The sequence below is a fragment of the Carcharhinus amblyrhynchos genome, chromosome 15 (assembly GCF_965287045.1).
Source record: "Carcharhinus amblyrhynchos chromosome 15, sCarAmb.v2.hapA, whole genome shotgun sequence".
Lineage (NCBI taxonomy): Eukaryota > Metazoa > Chordata > Chondrichthyes > Carcharhiniformes > Carcharhinidae > Carcharhinus > Carcharhinus amblyrhynchos.
In genome coordinates this window covers 63,738,776-63,761,736 of record NC_137338.1, presented here as the reverse complement: position 1 = coordinate 63,761,736, position 22,961 = coordinate 63,738,776, and the positions used below count along the sequence as shown (strand labels likewise).

The window sequence follows — 22,961 nt, the reverse complement described above, 5'->3', positions numbered from 1 at the left end:
ACTCAGTTTTTCCTAGTGACTCATACTATGTTGGCAAAATAACGTGGGAAGGAGAAAAAGTCAAAATAAATACATGCAACAATTAACAATTGGCTTAGCAAATACTCCACTTGCAACTAGAGAGCGTATTTAATTTTGAAATACACACCTGAAGCCAATGAGAAATAACAGCATCCAGATGACGAAAATACATAGCGGCTTCAGCTATACAAAGACCTAGTTACATCACATCTGGAGAACTATAAACAGTTTTGATCGTTCTACAAAGAATAATTTTGGCGGAGGAGGGATTACAGTGTATGTTTACCTGAATGACACTGGGCTCAAGAGAGATCAACACAAAGTAGGGTCATATTCTCTGCAATTTAAAAGATTAGAGATAATTTGATAAAATAAGGTAGACACACACTTTCTGCACGTTGGGAAATCTAGGGCGAGGGTCACAATGTAAATATTAGAGCTACACCCTACTGGAGTGAAATTAGGAAACACTTCTGCATACAAAAGGATGACAGAAGTTTGCATCTCTTTTCTGCAAACACACAGTTGAGATCAGATCAATTCTTAATTTTAAAACTGAAATTGGTGGATTGTTTACCAAAAATAATTAGGGATATTCAGCAAAAGCACCAAATGGAAACAAGCTGCAGATCACACAATCTTACTAAATGCAAAACGGGCTTGGGAGCCAATCCTGTCCCTACATTCCTATATGAGCAAGGTAAAGCTGCATCTATGTGTACTTCAATTGCAGTGGGCAATATGCCAACTGAATCCCTTGTAAGACTTAATTGTGGAATGAGACAGAATCCAGCTTCTCTTCAGTTAGAAGTTGTGTTCGTTTCCATATTCTTCTTGACACTCCTGCCAAGAAGCTGAGTTGCGGCCTCAGATGATACTCAGAAATGCACCAGTGAATCAGTGTTCACAACAGAGCAAAAGCAATATTAATTAGGCTCAGTTCTTAAATCCTAAAATACGCACAGCTATTGAAAAATATGCTAATTAAGTTGTCACGTACCTAAGTTTCACATTCAGATTATTACATCACCAACACGCAAAGGAGGCTATGATTTTTCTTTAAAAGAAACACCTCAACTGCTGTTGTGCTTGCAAGACAAAATAATGTGCTTTTCAAAAAAAATTAAATTTGCTTTCTCTACCAAAACTGGCACTGGTCACGGATGGGATATTTCTGTACTCAGTTGGGCATGTGTCTGAGATCAGAGTAGTAGTAAGTGCCTGCAAAGTAATTTTCTCTCTCTTTGCAATGATCTGTCTTCATGATGTTGCTGGCCCTATCCAAAGGCAAGTTTTGACTCGGATATTAAATTTCAGGTTCTGGGACTAGGAACTCAGCATATTTATCCTTCTTGCAGCAAATTATGTAGCCAAGTTGATGTAGGCACAGCAGTAATTCAAAATGAAATTGATGCAGAAGCCAATGGAACTCCTAAACAATGACGGAAAGCCCAGGATAATGCATGCGACTTAAATTCAGCAGAGATGTTTGCCACAGGAGCTTGCAATAAAAAGACAGCCATGTCCAACAGTGGAATTCAAGTAGACTGAGGTTGGAGATGAAGTAGAAACTCACTGTTCCCATCAATCACACTCAAAGACAAAAAGAGAGAGATAAAGCAGAACAGAGTTTGAAAAAGATCTAGATGACAGCATGCTGCTTCTCATTCTAGGTACAGTGCTCCCTCCTTGACAAATTTCTTAAAGGGCTCCCTAAAATTAAATATCTCAGCCCCTGCTTCTCTCTCCTCTTTGCTTTCCTGACCAATTGCTAGGAAGTTACATTAGCTGACAAACAGCTGTGCTTAAATCCTGAGTTTTTCATCCTGCATTCATTAGGATAGATGCAAAAATGCCAAATTTCCAACAATCACAACAATTCATATCACCAGAGAAAAGGCTGCAGATTAGTAACAAGGTAATCGAGTGGCCAAGACATTGCCATTGAGAAAGCAACAGAGACCACAGGCTTTCCAAGCTCCCAGGTAATTCAAAAAGGTACAAGGCTTGAACACATTCCTTTTGTTTGCAGAGAACAGATCCCTGCATACAAATGGACATATGTTACTTCTACTAAGTGTAGATGAGCCATGTTACAAGCTGAACTGATTATGTTAAATTGGTTGTTAGTGTAACTATTAACAGACTCAGGATTGTTCAGCAAATATTGCCCAATCATGGAATTACATCAATAAACATGAGGTTTCCTCCTTATCTGTAACAAGCTCATGTTTGCATGAGTATTTGCGTCACGATTCATCTTCTTATTCTCTTTTCAAGCACTAGGCTCTTTTAAAGAAAAAGCAGAGATTGACTTGGATATAATTTACTTTCCTGCTGTGCAGCTATTAGTAGCGGTGGGGAAAATAAATGAGGAATAGAAAGATGAAACAAGGGACAAACCATTTACTATCTCAAACGTGTTCTGCCATTCAATTAGATTTCGGCTGATCTGTAACCAAGTTTATTTTACCCATTTTTATTCTATAATTATTGACACTCTTATCCAAGATAAACCTCCCAAAAATTTCACTGCTGACTGCATCCAACATTTTGGGGGAAGCACACTCAGATTTTAACTACGATTGCTTCCAGATTTCACTCCTGAATGGCCTATCTAGTTTTAAGATTCCACACTCTGGATTCCCACACCAGAGAAAATAATTTATCTAACCTGCGCAATTCTGCTATAATTTTAAAGGTCTTGAATGAAAACAGGAAGTATGGCTGATGTTGGCTGTCTTCTCTCTTCCCTCTCATAGTAAAGGAATCCAAAGGCCAAAAACAAACAGCTCACATATAGAAATATCCAGACATACATAGAGCTTGCAAGTATGAAGGAAAGGAAGGCTCAGGTACCATGACCAGCTTTGAGCAGTAAATTGCTGAGGGAGAGGGGTATGTGTCTGCTTGTTTTCATCCTCCACATCAAAGGATGCACTGTGTAATGATTTTTTGCAAAAATAGTTCAAAAAAAAAGCAAAGAGCAAAATTAAATGGTGAGTCTTCGTTTAGAGGCAAAGAAAACAATGTGTGCTCTTCAGCACCAAAGACCTCAAGTCAAAATTTCTGCTTCTAGTCCACAGTAAAAACGCAATAAAAACCTTCTTGGAAAGTTTCAATTGCTGACTAATCTTGCTGGAAAGAATGAAGCTTATTCAGCTCCTGTGAAGATTTGTGCAGTCATAGAGGGTATAGAAACTTCTACTGCCGCAGCAAACAAATTATGTTATGCTTCATCCATGAGCAAATCAAATGGATGAAGAGAAGGATGAATAACGTACCGAAGAAAAAATAACGATTGGTCGGCAAAAGTTGTAGAAATTTATTTTTCCCGTCATTGTTCAGCTTGGACACTCTACTCAGTGTGAGCTTACTTCTCAGCAGACTGGAACATCTCTGGAACACCAATAGAATGTATGCAGTCTTCAAAAAGTAAAACAAGATTCAGAATCACTGACAAATCATCAAGATCAGTGGCATCTTGGCTAACATCCATTTCCATTCTTCCCCAAAAGAGCAAATTAAGGCCCAAAATGTCATCTTTGACCTTGGTTCCACTGGTTGGCCGCTACATTCGGCCCCACCTCAAAGAGAAATGAAAGATCCACGAGGTCCTACTGTGGTTGGAATTTGGTCTGTAAGGACTGATTCACAACATTGAATCAACTTCAGTTCCTTGAATGGAGGTTCTTTTAACAGATTTGCTTATGTTTAGTAAATACAGACATAGTAGCACGGTACCAGTGGTTAGCACTGCTGCCTCACAGCTCCAGGGACCTGGGTGGAGTTTCCACATTCTCCCCATGTTTGCGTGGGTTTCCTCTGGGTGCTCCAGTTTCCTCCTACAGTCCAAAAGATGTGTGGGTTAGGTGTATTAGCCATGCTAAATTGCCCATTAGTGTCCCAAGATGTGTATGTTAGAGGGATTAGCAGGGTAAAGATGTGGGGTTTCAGGGATGGAGCCTGGGTGGGATTGTCAGTGCAGACTTGATGGGCCGAATGGCTTCTTTCTGTACTGTAGGGATTCTAATGATTTCTATCTGGAATAGCACAGTACTTTAAAATGGCCTAAATTTCAATACACATGGCATTCTTTCTGTTGCATCGGGAACATTGGAAAATAGCAGTTAGTGACTTTTCAAGGCATCTCCCTGGTACTGCCTTCAGTTTTACAACCACATGATAAAGCCTTTACCATACTGCTCTTGGGAAATTGCATTCACACCTCTAACAGAAGCTTAATACTTCCCCCACTCTTCAGCCTGGCTAACCAATTGTATAGTTTTTCTTTAAATTTAAATCTTCTGGAGACTGTAAGATGTCAGGCAGATTTGCATCTAAAACACCGAAAGTTATTCTACTTCTGATCAAGTTGTATATTCAGTGTTCTACATTCTCAATTTTTGGCTATGTGATACAATCATTAATGAATGATTCAATCCGATCACACTATTTTTGACTACTCTGATAAAATTTTGTCCTATGATAATATTTTTACAGTGACTATGGGTCAGAAACTCCAAAGACATCCTCATAAGAGGCTGCCTCTTGGTCCATCCAGTCTAACCAGCACGATGTCTGCTATGCTTCCAACAGCATGTAACAAATTATCTTAAATAGTGAGCAACAATGAAGTTATGACGTATTGCAGGGGTACTGGATAAAGCATCTTTGCCAATTTTTCCATTCCTCAGCCTGAGACCCTCTAATTCTTGTGTGCGCAAAGTAGTAATAATTTCTCACGCTGGTAAGAGATTGTCTTTTCTCACAGTACCTGTCTTGCCAGTCACAGGGCTACAGTTGTTATTTGATTGTTTCCACAGCAGTTGCTTCACCCATTGCTCTGCACTGTTGCTGCATTTCATTTGCGGCTTTTCCAATCACACTAAGAACATAAGAAATAGGAGGAGTAATAGGCCATCTAGCCCTTCGAGCCTGCCCCGCCATTCAATAAGATCATGGCTGATCTGAAGTGGATCAGTTCCACTTTCCCGCTTTCTCCCCATAACCCTTAATTCCCTTGTCTGTCAAAAACCTATCGACCCACGACTTAAATATATTTAGCGAGGTAGCCTCCACCACTTCAATGGGCAGAGAATTCCAGAGATTCACCGCCCTTTGAGTGACGAAGTTCCTCCTCAACTCTGATCTAAACTGCTCCCCCCTTATCTTGAGGCTGTGCCCTCTAGTCCTGCTGTCCTTTCTGAGCGGGAAGAATCTCTCTCCCTCTACCCTATCTAGCCCTTTCATTATCTTATACGTCTCTATAAGATCCCCCCTCATCCTTCTAAACTCCAACGAGTACAGACTCAGTCTATTTAGTCTCTCTTCATAGTCCAACCCCCTCATCTCCGGTATCAGCCTAGTGAACCTCCTCTGCACTCCCTCCAAGGCCAAAATAGCCTTGCGCAAGTGCGACGACCAAAACTGCACACAGTACTCCAGCTGTGGCCTCACCAGTGCCCGTTACAGTTGCAGCAAGACCTCCCTGCTTTTATATTCTATCCCCCTCCCTATGAAGGCCAGCATCCAATTCGCCTTCTTGATCACCTGCTGCACCTGCAGACTGGGTTTTTGCGACTCATGCACAAGGACCCCCAGGCCCCTCTGCACTACAGCATGCTGCAGCTTTTCACCCTTTAAATAATAATCCCTCCTACTATTATTCCTGCCGAAATGGATAACCTCATACTTGCTAACATTGTACTCCATCTGCCAGGTCCTCGCCCACTTGCTCAGCCTATCCAGATCCCTCTGCAGACTTTCCACATCCTCCGCACAATTTGCCTTTCCACTCATCTTCGTGTCATCAGCAAATTTCGTTACCCTATACTCAGCCCCCTGCTCCAGATCATCTATATAAATGGTAAATAGCTGAGGCCCCAGCACCGATCCCTGTGGCACTCCACTAGTCACCAACCACCAATCAGAATAGCACCCATTGATACCAACTCTCTGCCTCCTATTAGGCAACCAATCCTCTATCCACGCTAACACCTTACCCCCAACTCCATGCCCCCTAACCTTCTGAAGCAACCTTTTCTGAGGCACCTTATCAAAGGTCTTTTGAAAATCGAGAAACAACACATCCACTGGTTCCCCTCTGTCTACCGCACTAGTCATATCCTCATAGAAATCCAATAAATTTGTCAAACATGACTTCCCCTTAACGAATCCATGCTGCGTCTGCTCTATCAAACCATCCTTTTCTAGGTGCCTCGCTATTTCTTCTTTGATGATGGATACAAGCATTTTTCCAACTACAGACGTTAAACTAACTGGCCTATAATTCCCTGCCTTTTGCCTGCTACCTTTTTTGAACAGCGGCGTAACATTAGCCGTTTTCCAATCTTCCAGCACTGCCCCGGAATCCAGCGAAGTTTGGTAAATAATCACTAAGGCGTCTACTATCACCTCTGCCATTTCCTTCAGAACCCTGGGATGCATTCCATCCGGTCCTGGGGACTCGTCCACCATCAGTCCCATTAGTCTATCAAGCACTACCTCTCTAGCGACAGTAATCGCATTCAGGCCCTCAACTCCTACCGTCCTTCTATCTTTTATATCCAGCAAACTATTCATGTCCTCCTCCGTGAAGACCGAGGCAAAAAACTTATTTAAGACCTCCGCCATTTCCTCATCTCCCACCACTAAATCCCCCCTCTCATCCTCTAAGGGTCCAACATTCACTCTAGCCAGCCTTCTCTTCTTTATATATTTGTAAAAACTCTTACTGTCCTTTTTTATACTTTTAGTGCTAGTTTAGCTTCATAGTCTATCCTTCATCAACTTCTTAGTCATTCTTTGTTGATTTTTAAACCTCTCCCAATCTTCTAATCGCCCACTACTTTTAGCCACTCTAAACGCATCAGCTTTTAATTTAATACACTCCTTTATTTCCTTCGATAACCACGGCTGGTTATCCCTTTTCCTACATTCCTTCTTTACCATTGGAATATATTTCTGCTGAGCACTGAAAAAGATCTCCTTAAACATCCTCCACTGCTCCTCAGCAATCCTACCAACCAATTTGCGTCCCCAATCTACATTTGCCAATTCCTCTCTCATCCTATCGTACTCCCCTCTGTTCAAACAGAGGACACAGGTTCGGGATCCTACTTTCTCATCCTCCATCAGCATCAAAAACTCAACCATATTATACCATTGCTCTATGGGTGCTGAGACTGCTGCCACAATCTATTATTATCTTGGAATTCATGGTTGCTTACGAAGAGATTTGATGGCGGCAATGGCCTTTTGGTTATTTAAAACACTTATTTACACGCTATCAGCAAAGGTGAAATAAAGCCAAGAGATAGCTGGATCTACTCAGATGCGCCATATTTGTCTCAACTCTAAGTGACATCACTGTGACATACAGCTCCTTACACATGCTCAGCAGCTATTAAAGTTGACCCTTTACTGGATTTACTGGATTTTTAAAAAAAAATAGTCGCCGGAACTCTACCACCTTGCTCACCATGGAATTGGCGCGGGTGAGGGTTCGACAATGGAAATCTCTGTTGATCTTGGGCAGGAATTTCTGATCTTGCCGGAGTGAGGCCGTAAAATCCTGCCCACTTTTGCCTTTTAACGAAATAGAGTGGGCCTTTAAATAGCTGCCAAGAGTCACATGACTTTCTTTTACATTTGAAAGTTTCATAAGACTCAAAGTAGATTACAAGTAAACATCTCCAACACAATGATAACTTTTAATATTCAATCAGTTCTCAGGTAATGGCTTTCTCTGGAAGCGTGAACAGCTCTTTCTACCTCGAGCAAGAAAGTATTGGGCCATTCAAGTTAATGGCTGAGACATTTAAAATTTGATTTAACCTCAGTTAAAAAAATGACCAAGTTGAGCCTCAGACATGGACTAACAGCGTTTCCCAAAATGGGTTCCCTAGGACTCATCCAGGGTTCCATGTTAAGTCTGGGCTGTTTTAAATTTTTTAAAAAAGCTGTCCTTCCAGCTTGTCCAATCGAAGGGATTCCCACATTGTGTTGACTACTAATGGGCACACTAGTCAGCCTATCGGCAGCTAATGCACTGAGAAGTCAACGTCGAATTGGACAAGCTGAAAATGGCAGTAAAGTCAGTATTGAAAGTCACAGGGAAGGGTGAGTGTGAAGGTGGCAAAGCAAGGCACGCTGCAACAGGTCAACTCAGAGGCCAGGACAGAAAGGTGCGAGTGCATGCAGGAGGGGGAAAACGGGAGAGCAGGAAACAGATGAGTATCCAGCAGTACTCTTAATAATAAACCTGTAAAAAAAAGCAACAGTATCACTCCTCATTAAAAAGGCAAGACTTCACTACTTTGTGGAAGTAGTGAAATTTTTAATTGTAATAAATGTATGAAACATTTTTATAAATTTGTTTTTGTATGGTTGCACAAAAACATTGTGTTTAACTCTTCAATATCATAATGTGGTTTTCTGGGGCTCTGTCAGTACTCCCAAGAGTTCAAAAGGGTTCCACAGCTAGGAAAGTTTGGGAAACCCAGAGCTAAAGTATGAAAGTAAGCCAAAGGGGAACATAAAAACTTACTGAAAAGATCCTATAGGTGAGTAAAGAGAAAAAAATTGACAAAAACTATTGCAATTTTTTTTACAGTCAGAAATGCGAGAATTCGTAACAGGTGGAGGGACTAACTTCATCCTTTGCTGCTGCCTTCACAAAGGTATACATCAATAATGTACCAGAAGTTCGGAGAACAACAAGTTTTAGTGACCAGCATAAGGAAATCAGTATTAGAAGAAAAATAGTTTTGGGGAAATTGATGGGACTTAAGGTAGATAAATCTCCAAGGCCTGATAATCTGCACCCTAGAGTACTTAAGGAAATAGCCCTGAAAATAGTAGAATATACTGATGGTATATTCCATAATTTTTTTGGACTCTGCACTAGTTCCTACAGATTAGAGGATAGCGCACGTAAAGGGAGATGAGAAAAAACAGGGAACTATAGACCAATGAGCTTAACATCAGTATTGGGGAAGTTGCTAGAGTCCATTATCAAGGATTTCATAGCTCAGCATTTGAAAAGCAGTGGAATAATCAAACAAAGTCAAAATGGATTAACAAAAGGGAAATCATACTTGACAAATATATTGGAATTTCTTGAGGGTGTAACTGGGAGAGTTGACCAAGGAGAAAACAGTGGATGTAGTTTATTTAGAGTTTCAGAATGCTTTTGACAAGGTCTTTCACAGTACGATGTAAAGTTAATGAACATGGGATCGTGGGTAGTGTCTTGAAACGGACAGAGAGCTGGTTAGCAGATAGGAAGTAAAAAGTTGGCATGAGTAGGTCTTTTCCAATTGATAGGTAGTGACCGCAAATATTAATGTTTTGGAAGAGGGAACCAAATGTATTATCCCTAAATTTGCAGATGATGCAAAATTGGTGGGAGGCTGAGCTGTGAGGAGGATGCAGAGGTGCTTCAGCATGATTTGGTCTGGCTGAGTGTATGAGCATTTGCAGTATGATGTGGATAAATGTGAGGTTATCCAATGAATTGGCAAAAAAAGGCAGATTACTATTTGAATGAATGTAAATTGAGAGATGGATCAAAATGAATGGCAAAGCAGACTCAGAGAGCAGATGGCCTACTCCTGCTTCTATTTTCTATGTTTCTAAACTGCCTAGGGAAAGAGAAGATGACAAGGAGACATCTTGAACAAAACAGCTTCTCAATAGGGAGAAACACAAAAGGCATCCACAGCCAAGGGGTCTATTGTATCTAACTGGGTGGAAGTGCTACACCTACAGAACCACTCAAAACAACAATCAAAAAACCTGCTCTCTTTCCTGTAACCAGTTCCATCTATTAAACTTACTCATGAAATGGAGACAATCCTGCAGGCTCAAAACCTTCAGTTCAAGACAATGCAACATTTATAAAATACCAGATCTGCAGGAAATAAATGATTCACATTTATAATTTTTACCTTCATCCATGACTAATCTTCATTTGTGTATATTAGTGACAATACCTTTCTTCAGTAGCTTCCAGAGCAATTGTGTGAAATAAACTAACCCTTCCTTTTTAAGTACAAAAGATTTTGTTGTTGGTATTGCTCCAGCAGATTGGCCATGCTAAACTGCCCCCCAGCTTCAGGAGGTTTAGCAGGGTGAAAACATGGGAATTTGGGGATAGGGTGGAATTGTTGTTAATGAATACTCGATGGGCCAAATGGTCGTCTTCTGCACTGTAGGGATTCTACAACTGTATGATTGTTAAACATATTCACTACAAGTACATTATTCATAAACAACTTTGTGAAAGTACCTTCAACAGCTATCCATGACAGGAGGAAGTTCTGTTTTCTTACCAGTTTCTGGAGAAAAGTTGTATCCTCCAAATTCCCATTTGACTTCTTGGTGAATGTCTTATATTGATGACCTCTATTGATGCTCCACCCCACATCTGGAAATATTCTCACCATCTATCTGAACATCTCAATTTTAAAGACCTCTAGGTCACTCATCAGCGTTCCCTTGTCAGGAGAAAAAGAGACCCAACCTAATCACCCTGTTCTCATATTCCTGTCATACATGTTCACTGATGCATTTTTTTTAATACAACACTGTAACCAGAATCACCTGCACTATTCCAGGTGAAGCACTTTGTGTTCATCCTCAAACTCCACAAATTTCTAACACAATTACCAATCACCCTGATACTCGCTGGTTCCTCAGCCTTGTGTTTGAATCCCTTCATGATATCACCTCCCTCAATCTCTAATCTCTTCTAATCTCAAATGCCATATCCACAAACTCACTATCCCTCCGACTTTGGCACCCCTGCCTTCCTTTGGCCAATCATGCTAGCAGCCCACCAAGGCTCCATGCTCTGGAAATCCCATTCTTTCTCCTGTAAGGGCCTCCTTAATCTCCATTTCTTTGGCCATGCTTTTAATCACCCCTCATTTAGCTCAACATCCTTCCTTCAGATTAAAGTATCTCAATTGACTTCAGACGTGTAAAGTATCTATCTATTTAGTAAAGGAGTTTAATAAATTATAGTATTTTTATCCTAATGATTTTAGCCTAGTCAAGGAATGTCACTTAGTTTAACCCAGGAAAATGGATGGAGCTTGCTGTTTTTAAGCCATATTATACTTTTGGTTTCAGATGCTCTTTGGACATTTGCAGACTCACAACAGGCATCTAAGACTTATTACATGGGCCTTGCGAGCAGCCTTTTTTTTTGAGTGAAGGAATACTGTATTATAGTCAAGCTTTTCATGTTTAATGAATGTTTTTTCCCCCATGTTGTTAAAAGCTAATCAGCAGTTTTGTGACTGTTTCTCCACATTTTCTAATAATAGTTAGTTTTATCAGCCAGGGTTCCATTCTGGGACCTTCCCCTTCAGTTATATCAACTGGGATTATAACACTGAACTATTAATGTCAACATCAGTATTTGGCATAACTAATTCATATCCAAGTAGTTACTTGGCAGTAGAGTATTGCTGAAAAGAGAAAAACTGTCAAATCTTTCATCTTGTACACATCAGAACAGACTGATAAGAATATCAAATTGTGGAGGGACCAACAATTCGTACTGCATGAGAAAAAAAAAGTGCTGACTGGTTGGCAAATGGACTCTGATTGGTAGAAACATTGCCATGGAGAATGCACAGGGAACACTTAACCGCCCAGCTTTTGGTTAAATGAAAACCAGGCAGGCCGATTTGGATTGGTCAAAGAATTGCCACGGGGAGTTAAACAAGAGTGGCTGTCACCCAAGTTCTTGTTTAGTTGAAAAAGTGCAATGCAACTGCATGCTGTTTGCAAATACAAGGCGTTGGTGCGCTCTTGTTCACAGCATGTGCACTTATCACGGAACTACATCTAATGTGCCCAGATCCAAATTTGTATCCATTGGGCCTGTTGCTAAACATAAGTGCACAGCCCTGCTCAAAAGCAAATTAAAAGACACTTTTGGACTGGTATAAGAGTTAAGCCGATTTGTGGTACACAAGACAGTGGCCCATGAGAATGAATCCTATGGTAAAGCATGTATGGGCTGCCCAAGATACACACCCCAACTTAGCTGTCCTATTTTTGCACATCATGAATTGGTCAAACGGTTAGTCAAGTTACTACAACTAGCAAGTTTTCTACACACATGGTGAAGGATTCCTTCACCTTTGCAAAGGCCATACAGGATATGCATATTGATGGCAATGTTGGGTCCGTGTGCTTGTTCAATATTGCTAATCTAATTGCTAATGTCCCACACAAAGAAGCCATAGACATTGGCACCACCTCACTAGATCATACTTATCCAGACCATTGTCTGAATCTGTATTTGTTGAACTTATGAACTGAGCAACTCCAGCAGCTGAGTTCAGTTTTAATGACACCATGTGTGCCCAAATATGTGATGTTACCATGGGATCACCTCTAGGCCCACTTCTTGCCAACATCTTTATTGGTATCCACAAGAAATGCATCTTTGATGGGATGACCCCCACCCCCAACCTCCCATCACTTGCATATTTTCAAATCTGCAGCTGCATGCAAGACCTTCCTTACACACTTTAATAGGCTCCATCCATAATGCGCTCAAATTCATCTTTGAAATAGAGCAGTCAAATGAACTCCCTTTCCTCAAAGTGCTAGTTAAGAAATTTTTAATGGATTCTCTACTGCTGTCTACTGATCAATGTAACTGATTCCTATAGCTCCATGTGCTTAGAACATAAGAAATAGGAGCAGGAGTAGGCCATCTAGCCCTTCAAGCCTGCCCTGCCATTCAATAAGATCATGGCTGATCTGAAGTGGATCAGTTCCACTTTCCCGCTTCCTCCCCATAACCCTTAATTCCCTTGTCTATCAGAAACCTATCTACCCGTGACTTAAATATATTCAGCGAGGTAGCCTCCACCACTTCAATGGGCAGAGAATTCCAGAGACTCACCACCCTTTGAGTGAAGAAGTTCCTCCTCAACTCCGTTCTAAACTGCTCCCCCCTTATCTTGAGGCTGTGCCCTCTAGTCCTGCTGTCCTTTCTGAGCAGGAAGAATCTCTCTACCTCTACCCTATCCATCCCTTTCATTATCTTATATGTCTCTATAAGATCCCCCCTAAGATTAGCCTCATCAGCAGGCAACCTCAAATAGGGCATGAGCCATTGGCTCATCATGCAAGACTGGTCCTAAATAGAATATAAAAGCCATTCTGTGGGATAATGGCCACTCCAATCAGCTCTTCGTATCTTATGAAGTGGCTCAACAGTGCCACTTTTTGCCCTTAAGTGCTCAGTCTACTTCACATTACCCTGGAAGGGTGTCTCAAAAATTATATCAAACGGCATATGTCTACCACTGCTAACCATACTCAACCAGCCTCTGCATTTTCCATGGCAACATTGGCAGCATGGTGGCACAATGGTTAACATTGCTGCCTTACAGCACTAGGGACTCGGGTTCAATTCCAGCCTCAGGTCACTGTCTGTGTGAAGTTTGCACATGACCATGTGTCTGCATGAGTTTCCCCCAAGTGCTGATTGCCTTCCACACTCCAAAGATACGTGGATTACTGTCAGGGTTAAAGGCTATAGGGCCTGTGTGGGACTGTTGTTGATGCAGGCTCAATGGGTCAAATGACCTCCTTCTACATAGTAGGGATTCTAAATCAAAGTACAAAGTACATTTGCCATACAAACAATTAGAACTTTCTCTTCTCATGCCACAAATTGTTGTTCACTTTGAGATTTGTAAATCTGTCCTGGTCAATGCAAGACGAAAAGCATCAACAGCATATCAAAAATCTGAGCAACAGGTCAAGCTAACCATTTCATGCGGTTACTACATGGTAGCAACAGAAGTGGTACTCTCCACTAACAGGATGCTGCCTCATGCCGAAAAGCATTCTGCCTCCCAAAAAAATGAATAATATGGCATATGAATCACAATGCCAGAATGACGACTGCTCTGGCCATGCATCCCAACTACTGATGAATCCTATCAAACTGCATGTCCCTTTGGCTGTTCACAACAATGAACCACGAACTGTACTCAGTGAGCCCATGCTCACAAAATTCAGAGCAGAGCACCCAAAGGAAATCCACACAGACATGAGGAGAACATACAAACTCCACTCAGATAGCCACCCTTGTATAAATAAGAACATAAGAAATAGGAGGAGTAGGCCAACTAGCCCTTCGAGCCTGCCCCGCCATTCAATAAGATCATGGCTGATCTGTCGTGGCTCAGTTCCACATTCCCGCCCTCCCCCCATAACCTTTAATCCCCTCTCTTATCAAAAACCCATCAACCCGCGTCTTAAAAATATTGAGCGAGGCAGCCTCCACCACTTCAACGGGCAGAGAATTCCAGAGATTCACCACCCTTTGAGTGAAGAAGTTCCTCCTCAACTCCGTTCTAAACCGCCCCCCCTTTATCTTGAGGCCGTGCCCCCTAGTCCTACGATCCTTTCTGAGCGGGAAGAGTCTCTCCACCTCTATCCTATCCATCCCATTCATCATCTTATACGTCTCAATGAGATCTCCCCTCATTCTTCTAAACTCTAACGAGTACAAGCCTAATTTATTCAGCCTCTCCTCATTGCTCAACCCCCTCAACTCTGGCATCAGCCTAGTAAACCTCCTCTGCACTCCCTCCAAGGCCAAAATATCCTTGCGTAAGTACGGCGCCCAAAACTGCACACAGTACTCCAGCTGCGGCCTCACCAATGCCCTATACAGCCGCAGCAAGACCTCCCTACTTTTATATTCAATCCCCCTCGCGATGAAGGCCAGCATCCCATTCGCCTTCCTGACCACCTGCTGCACCTGCAGGCTGGGTTTTTGCGACTCATGCACAAGGACCCCGAGGTCCCTCTGCACCGCCACGTGCTGCAGTTTTTCTCCACGTAAGTAATAATCCTTCCTACCATTATTCCTACCAAAGTGGACCACCTCGCACTTGACAACATTAAACTCCATTTGCCATTTCCTGGCCCATTCGCCCAGCCTATCTAGATCCTCCTGTAGACTCTCACCACCCTCTGCACAATTTGCCTTTCCACCAATTTTGGTGTCATCAGCAAATTTTGACACCCTACACTCGGTTCCCTCCTCCAGATCATCTATATAAATGGTAAATAGCTGAGGCCCCAGCACCGACCCCTGGGGCACTCCACTAGTCACCATCCGCCAATCCGAATAGCACCCATTGACCCCGACTCTCTGCCTCCTATTTGACAACCAGTCCTCTATCCACGCTAACAGCCTACCCCCAACTCCATGCCCCCTGACCTTCTGCAATAACCTCTTGAGGTACCTTGTCAAACGCCTTCTGAAAATCAAGAAAGACCACATCCACCGGCTCTCCTCTATCCACCGCCCTAGACACATCCTCATAGAACTCCAGTAAATTGTTGCTCCCTTTGAAATTTGGTATTCTCGAAAATCTGTCTTGATGAGTACAAGATGAAAAGCTTTGACAACATGTCTTTCTTTTCAGCAAAAACTTCAAATTCCTTTCTGTCTCTTTCAGGACCATCACATGAACAATTAATATGACTGGGAGTTGCACGAGGATGTTTTTTTCTTGGGAGACATACCATCACAGGACAGATAGCCATCAACTAGCAAAAATACTTGGCTAGATCCACCAAGAAAGTTAGGTCGGAGATTTCAGATATTAAACTCAAATGCGAAGAGGTATTGCCCATCCAGATTGCATTGGGCTGGAATCATAGAGGTTTACAGTGTGGAAACAGGCCCTTTGGCCCAACTTGTCCATGCTGCCTTTTTTTTTAAACCCCTAACCTCATCCCAATTGCCCACATTTGGCCCATATCCCTCCGTACCCAACTTACCTATGTAACTGTCTAAATGCTTTTTAAAAGAGAAATTTGTCCCTGCCTCTACTACTACCTCTGGCAGCTTGTTCCAGACACTCACCATCCCCTATGAAAAAATTGTCCCTCTGGACACGTTTGTATCTCTCCCCTCTCACTTTAATCTTATGCCCTCTAGTTTTAGACTCCTCTATCTTTGGGAAAAGATACTGACTATCTAGCTGATCTATGCCTCTCTATTTTATAAACCTCTAAGATGATCCCTCAACCTCCTATGCTTTAGAGAAAAGAAGTCCCAGTATACCCAGCCTCTCCTTGTAACTCAAACTATCAAGTCCTGTTAGCATCCTAGTAAATTTCTTTTGCACTCTTTCTAATTTAATAATAAGAACATAAGAACATAAGAAATAGGAGCAGGAGTAGGCCATCCAGCCCTTCGAGCCTGCCCCGCCATTCAATAAGATCATGGCTGATCTGTCGCTGCTCAGTTCCACTTTCCCGCCCTCTCCCCATAACCCTTAATCCCCTCTCCTGTCAAAAACCCATCAACCCGCGTCTTAAAAATATTTAAAATATTAAAATTATTAAAAATAAATAATATTCTTTCTATTATAGAGTAACCAGAACTGCATACAGTACTCCAAGTGTGGCCTTACCAATGTCTTGTACGACTTCAACAAGACGTCCCAACTCCAGTATTCAATGTTCTGACCAATGAAACCAAGCATGCTGAATGCCTTCCTCACCATTCAGACCACCTGTGACTCCACTTTCAAGGAGTTATGAACCTGTACCCCTAGATCTCTTTGTTCTGTAACTCTCCCCAGTGCCCTACCATTAACTGAGTAAATCCTGCACTGGTCCAATCTACCAAAATGGATCATCTCGCATTTATCTAAATTAAACTCTATCTGTCATTCATCTGCCCACTGGCCCAATTGATCAAGAGCCCATTGCAATCGGAGACAACTTTCTTCACTGTCCACTAGACACCAAGACTGGCGGCATCTGCAAACTTACTAACCACGCCTCCTATATTCTCATCCAAATCATGATAAATGACAAAAAAAACAGTGGACCTAGCACTGATCCCTGAGGCACACCGCTGGTCACAAGCCTCCAGTTTGAAAAACAACCCTCTACAACCACTCTGGCTTCTGTAAAGAAACCAGTTTTGTATCCATTTAGATACTTCATCCTGTGTCCCATGAGATTTAACCTTAGTCAACAACCTACCTTGTCAAAGTCCATGTAGACAACATGTACTGCCCTCATCTATATTCTTAGTTACCCCTTAAAACAAAAACTCAAATCAAATTTGATTTTCCACTCAAAGTCATACTGACTGTCCCTAATCAGTCCTTGCATCTTTAACTGCGTGCAGATCCTGCCTCTCAAAATATCTTCCAAAAACCATACCCACCACGGACGTGAGAGTAATCACAGGAGTATTGCAGCAGGCCAAGGACAGCCATGTGGGCACGACAGCAAGACGCCACATTGAAATAGCAAGTGGCTGGAAGGTTAAGATCATGCTTGTGGACGGAGGAAAGATGTTCCTCAAAGCAGTCACCCAACCTGCATTTTGTCTCCCCAGTGTAGAAAAGACCGCAAATCGGAGCAGTGAATAGAGTAGACCAAGTTGAAAGAGGTGCTTCAACCAAAAGGGTGGTGGTAAAGAGGCAGGTGTTGCATCTTCTGCGATTGCAGTGGAAGATACCATGGGAAGGGCAAACAGGAAGAAACCAGAAGAACAATACCTCATCTTCCACGACAAATTTGTCCACATCTCCTTTTCCCTGGTCTTCTATTCTGCTTCACCTCCTCCATCCCTTTCCAATTATATAATTCTGTACATTTCTACATTGCCTCAGTTGCGTAGAAGGATCACTTAGATCTGATATGTTAACTTTGTTTCTCTCTGCAGATGCTGCCAGATCAGGGTTTGTCCAGCATTTTCCATTTTGCAAATCACTTTAAATCTGTGCCCTCTCAATCTCAATCCTTTTACAAGCAGGTACACTTTCTTCCTAACAACCCTCATGATTTCAAACACCTGTATAAAATCTCCTCTTAGCCTTCTTCTCTCCAAGGACTTCAACCACTCCAATCTATCCTCATAGCTGAGGGTTCTCATCCTTGGAACCATTCTTGCAAACCTCTTCAGCACCCTCTCCAACATGTACACAATCATCCAATGGTGTGGTACTCACCAATATTCCAGCTGAGGTCTAACTAGTGTCTTGTACAAGTTTAGCATAACCTCTTTGTTCTGGTACTCTATGCCCTTATTCTGACAGGTGTGGGATACACACACTCCATAACACTGGAAGGGATGGAAAATGCTGGTGTATTAGTGGAACAGGTGGCTATGAAAATTATGAAGAGTGGATACTTCCATGGAACATCAAGCATGGCTTTCAAATGAGTCATGCAGTCCATGGCCATAGCAGATTTTGAACAGCAACAGAACAATGCCTGCCACCTTAATCAAGAGTTACAGGGAAGAGGCAGGAAAGTGGACATGAGAAACGTTTGATCAGCTATGGTCCTACTGAAAGCAGAGCAAGTTCAGTAGGCCATACAGTCTATTCCTGTTCCCATTTCTTACGGTATTAAGCAGGATGACAGATAACATCATTCAGTCAATTATCTTCAACACGCTGGCCTGCAGCAGAGTGGGAGGACTGATCCAATGTTAGCCTAGAACTTGAATGATGACAAACACAAAGAGGAGGAGGATGACAGTATGGATTGTCGCACTTACTCCATCATTCAATACTACCATGGCTCAAGATATCTTCAACTCCACTTTCCTATCCATTCCCCATGTCCCTTGATTCCAAGACACCATATATCTGTCTATCCCAGCCTTAAACATATTCAATAATGAAGCATCCACAACCCTCTGGAGCAGAGAATTCAAAAGATTCACAAGCCTTCGCGTGAAGTGATTTTCCTTCATCTCAGTCCTAAACGACAAACCTTTTATCCTGAGTGTAGCCACATTTTAGATTCTCCAATCAGTGGAAATAATGTCTACCCTATCAAGGCTCTTCATAATCCTGATGTTTCAATTGGATCGCAACTCCCTCTTCTAAAGTCCAGAGAAAAAGCAGCACAATTTGCTCAGTCTCTCATAGGACAAATTCCTTATACAATTTAGTGAAATTTTGTTGTACCACTACCAACATAAGTATATATTTTGTTAAACATAGAGACTAAAACTGCACAATACTCTCACCATAACCCCATATAAATCAAGCAAGACTTTTTTATTCCTGCACTCCAAGCCCCTTAAATAAAAGCACATATACAATTTGTCTTCCTAACTGCCTCCTGTTCCTGTATGTTGACTTATGGTATTCCTTCTACGAACACACCCAAATCTCTAAGCATTAACAAGCTGCTCACCGTAAAAAAAAATCAGCTCATACTGTTTTTGATCAAAATGATTCCTATATTGTAATGCCATTGCCATCTTGTTGCCCACTCACTTAACCCATTTATATTTCTTTGCAGTGAAAGAGAATATGGAAATGAACACAAATCAATATCCTTGCACTTCTCGCCTTGCGCTGTTCTCAGCCATTAGCAGTCGTGTTCTTCAACATCCAAATGTTGTAGGTGAAAAAACATCTCATCAATCAAGGCATGCTTCTGAGCAACTTGCCACTGCTGAAACCACAAAAGATGCATTATGAATAAATGGCAGGAAGTAGGCACACAAACGATGGAAAGTGTTAACTGTTGGCTTCCTTGTTTAAAAAGATCATGCAAGATTTATTGATTAGCACCATTCCCTCATCTTTTCCACTGAGTGCCAACTAGCCTTCGGTTGATTCACTGTGAATATCAATACATGGCAGGACCCACTGACTGCTTAGTTCAAAAAGGTGGAGGGGTGAGGAGCTAAGGTTGCTGCTGACAATGGACTTCATTATATTTGTTCCAGTTGCAATTATCAACTGACCCTTCCAGCTGCAAGGACATCCCCCACAGCAATGCACTCGGCTGCTCTGGCAATTATGGAGTAATTTTATAATTTCCAATTATGGAAAAATCCACCTTTTTGTACACCTCACTCATCTGTGCCACTGTGCAGTCCATTATGGGTGGCAATGGTTGGCACTGCTGCCTCACAGCCCCCGACCCAGGTTCAATTCCGGCCTTGTGTCACTGTCATTGTGGAGTTTGCACATTCTCCTCCCCTGTCTGCATGGGTTTCCTCCGTGTGTTCTAGTTTCCTCCCACATTCCAAAGATGTACAGATTAGGTGGATTGGCCATGCTAAATTGACCCTTAGTGTCAGGGGGATTAGCAAGGTAAATACATGGAGTTACAGGGGTAGAACCTGGGTGGGATTGTTGTTGGTGCCGGCATGATGAGCCAAATAGTCTCCTTCTGCACAATAGTTGGACTATTGCTACAAGGGGAAACCCTGGCAAACATCAATGGTCAGGTACATTATGCATTTACAAGTAGCAGACTACAATCCCATTGATGTGTCTATTCTATTGTAGTATCTTGGGTAGAATTCAGGCAAAGAAATTGAGGGCAATAGTGATCTTCTCAGCCACTGGCAATGCAAGATCACATGGTCGTGTAAACGGTAGATCAATTTCTTGGTGCGTGCGATGTCTGAAACTACTTGAGTGACAATCTCAATAAAGAACAAAGAATAGCACAGCACGGGAAACAGGCCCTTCGGCCCAACGAGCCTGCGCCGCCATGTTAACATTATGAGTGCCCTCCTCTACCCACGACCTTTGTCTACACCTAGTGGGAAAGACTGAGGGAAGACTGACTTAGGGACAATTTGTTACACCAATCAGCCTAAGAGCACCTTTCTGGGATGTGGGAGGAAACCGAAGCACCCGGAGAAAACCCACACAATCACGGGGAGAATATGCAAACACCCGCAGACACCGGCCCAAATCCATGTACCTGCACAGCAAACAGTAATAGTCACTGAGCTGTCATGTTGCCGTGAAAGAACTATGGCTCTTTCTACAAGTCTATGACATGGACTTCAAGTCTTCTGTTTGTCCCTCTCTTGTATATCTCACTCATTTGCACCTCCTGATGCCACCACATCATTGCTGCTGTGATGATAATCCTTGCCTGTTGTAGTGTCAAAAACATCCACGGTGCCTCCCATATACCTGGTATCCATTTGGTCACAACTTATATTTTATGTAGCTCCTTTAAATGTAATGCAATGTCTCATCATGCTTCACAGGATCATCATAAATCAAAATTAAAATGAGGGATAGAAAGCCGTCAAATACATAGGTTTTAAAAAGTGCCTCAAGAGGATAAAAAAAAAGAGGGGAAGGGAATTCCAGAGCTGTGTCTAGGAGCTAAAAACAGTCACCAATGACGGAACAATTCAAATTGGGGATGGTTAATAGGTTAGAACTAACTGAACACAGGTATCAGAGGGTTTTGAGATTGAAGGAGATCACATGTAAAACTTTGGGAGACTTAAAAACAAATGAGAATTTTAAAACTAAGACTTTTCTTGATCAGGTGTCAACGTAGGTTAGCAGACACAGGGTTGATGACATCAAAGCTGACAAAAACTCTGCAGTTGTAACAACTGAGTATTTAGTGAGAACAAGCAATATGAAATTTAAAGACCCCCTCCATAAACACTTTCTGAAACCCACTTTTGCACCACATGTTTCTGAAGTCATAGGAAACCCATACTGGATGAATTAAATCTGAAGGATTAAATTCATTTCAAAAGTTCCTCATTTGCATGTAAATAAAGGATTAATTGCCAACACACCTGTACTAACAAACTGGCTGATTCCAGCAAATGTACACAGTCAAGTTAAACACCAAGTTGGTATGTTGGAGCTGCTTCATTTTTCTCCAATTTTAAAATACATACCTGAACCAAACTATTCTTAGTTTTAATTTCCTCAATTACTCAATGCCTCCTGTTCACCACCTTGCATAACCTTTGTCACTTTCAAACCTTTGATACTAATATCCTACCCACAAATAAACCCTGCTTGCATGTCATCTCACTCCCCAATGACCTACCTGAGCTCCAAGTACTTCTATCCTTGTATTTGCTGCGGATGATGATCCCTCTTCATCTCTAACATCCTCCATAAATATTCCCCAGGACTACAACACCATTTTCTTGCGTGTGCTCATCCCTGAACCCCAAGTTCAGGTATCTAGGCCCAAGTTCTGAAATTCCCTCCTTCTATATTTCTCTCCTCTGAAAAATTTAAAAATTACCTTTTTGATCATCTTTGCAATCACTGCTGCTTTGCCACAGTATCCTGAAGCACCTGGAGAGTTTTGTTTTTATAACAAAGAAGCTATATAAATGCAACTTGTTGCTGTCTCCCAAAGGCAAGACGGAGGAGGAAAACAATCCAATAGGTATTCTTCACCAAGCTAGCCAGTGGATAGTCCACCTGGCTGCAAGAGGTGTATTAATTCACAGGAAACTGAACTCACCCACACCGATTCATGTACTCCTAGAATACACAAAGGTCATATATCCGAGTTGGTAAGATATCTGACAAGCAAAAGCACTTGAGTTGATTTTTAAAATATTAAGTAGCTGGTAAATGGTTAAGGGTTCAAATATATTGACGCAATTTTTCTTTTTGAAAAAAGACTGCAAAGATGGAAAACCAACAATTCCTTCAAATAACTATGTATAAAGAAATTGGCATAAATGTGTAGAAAATTGGACTTTAGTACAAATTATCAGTATAAACATCAGTGCAATGGTGTGTGGAACATTAAGTTGTGTCAAAAGTGTTAGCAACAGTGCTCAAAATGACCAGCACACAATAACTTAAGAGCTATCCCAGATCTTTCCTGCAGAAAAATTTTGTAATATCTTCACAATGGATATTAGATAACTGCATAAAGACAAGGCATAACCACACATAGCCAGTTGGCATATGTAACATTTGGGAAAAAAAAAATCAATCTTTACGCTCCTCAATTATTAAATAATTTGCATCTATCAGAACATTATTGTAAGGGTTCAAAGTTACATTATCTTTTATTTTCTGTCTGTTGTCAACATATTTCGTAAAACAACTGAAGACAAATTTAATAGCCCTAACTACACCTGATCC

The 22,961-nt window shown here is 41.7% G+C and overlaps 1 protein-coding gene across 3 annotated transcripts in view; it reads right to left on the bottom strand.

Annotated features, from left to right (window-relative positions):
* Positions 1 to 22,961, bottom strand: part of sh3kbp1 (SH3-domain kinase binding protein 1) — a 282,791-nt gene that overhangs the window by 246,292 nt on the left and 13,538 nt on the right. Inside the window, exon 2 of one of the 3 annotated variants that reach the window (XM_080204071.1) lies at positions 22,102 to 22,346. The exons of the other annotated variants lie outside the window; for them this stretch is intronic. Within the exon in view, the coding sequence (XP_080060197.1) occupies positions 22,102 to 22,113 (12 nt within the window). The 5' untranslated portion in view covers positions 22,114 to 22,346. The remainder of the gene's footprint in view (positions 1 to 22,101; positions 22,347 to 22,961) is intronic. 3 annotated transcript variants of the gene reach the window in all.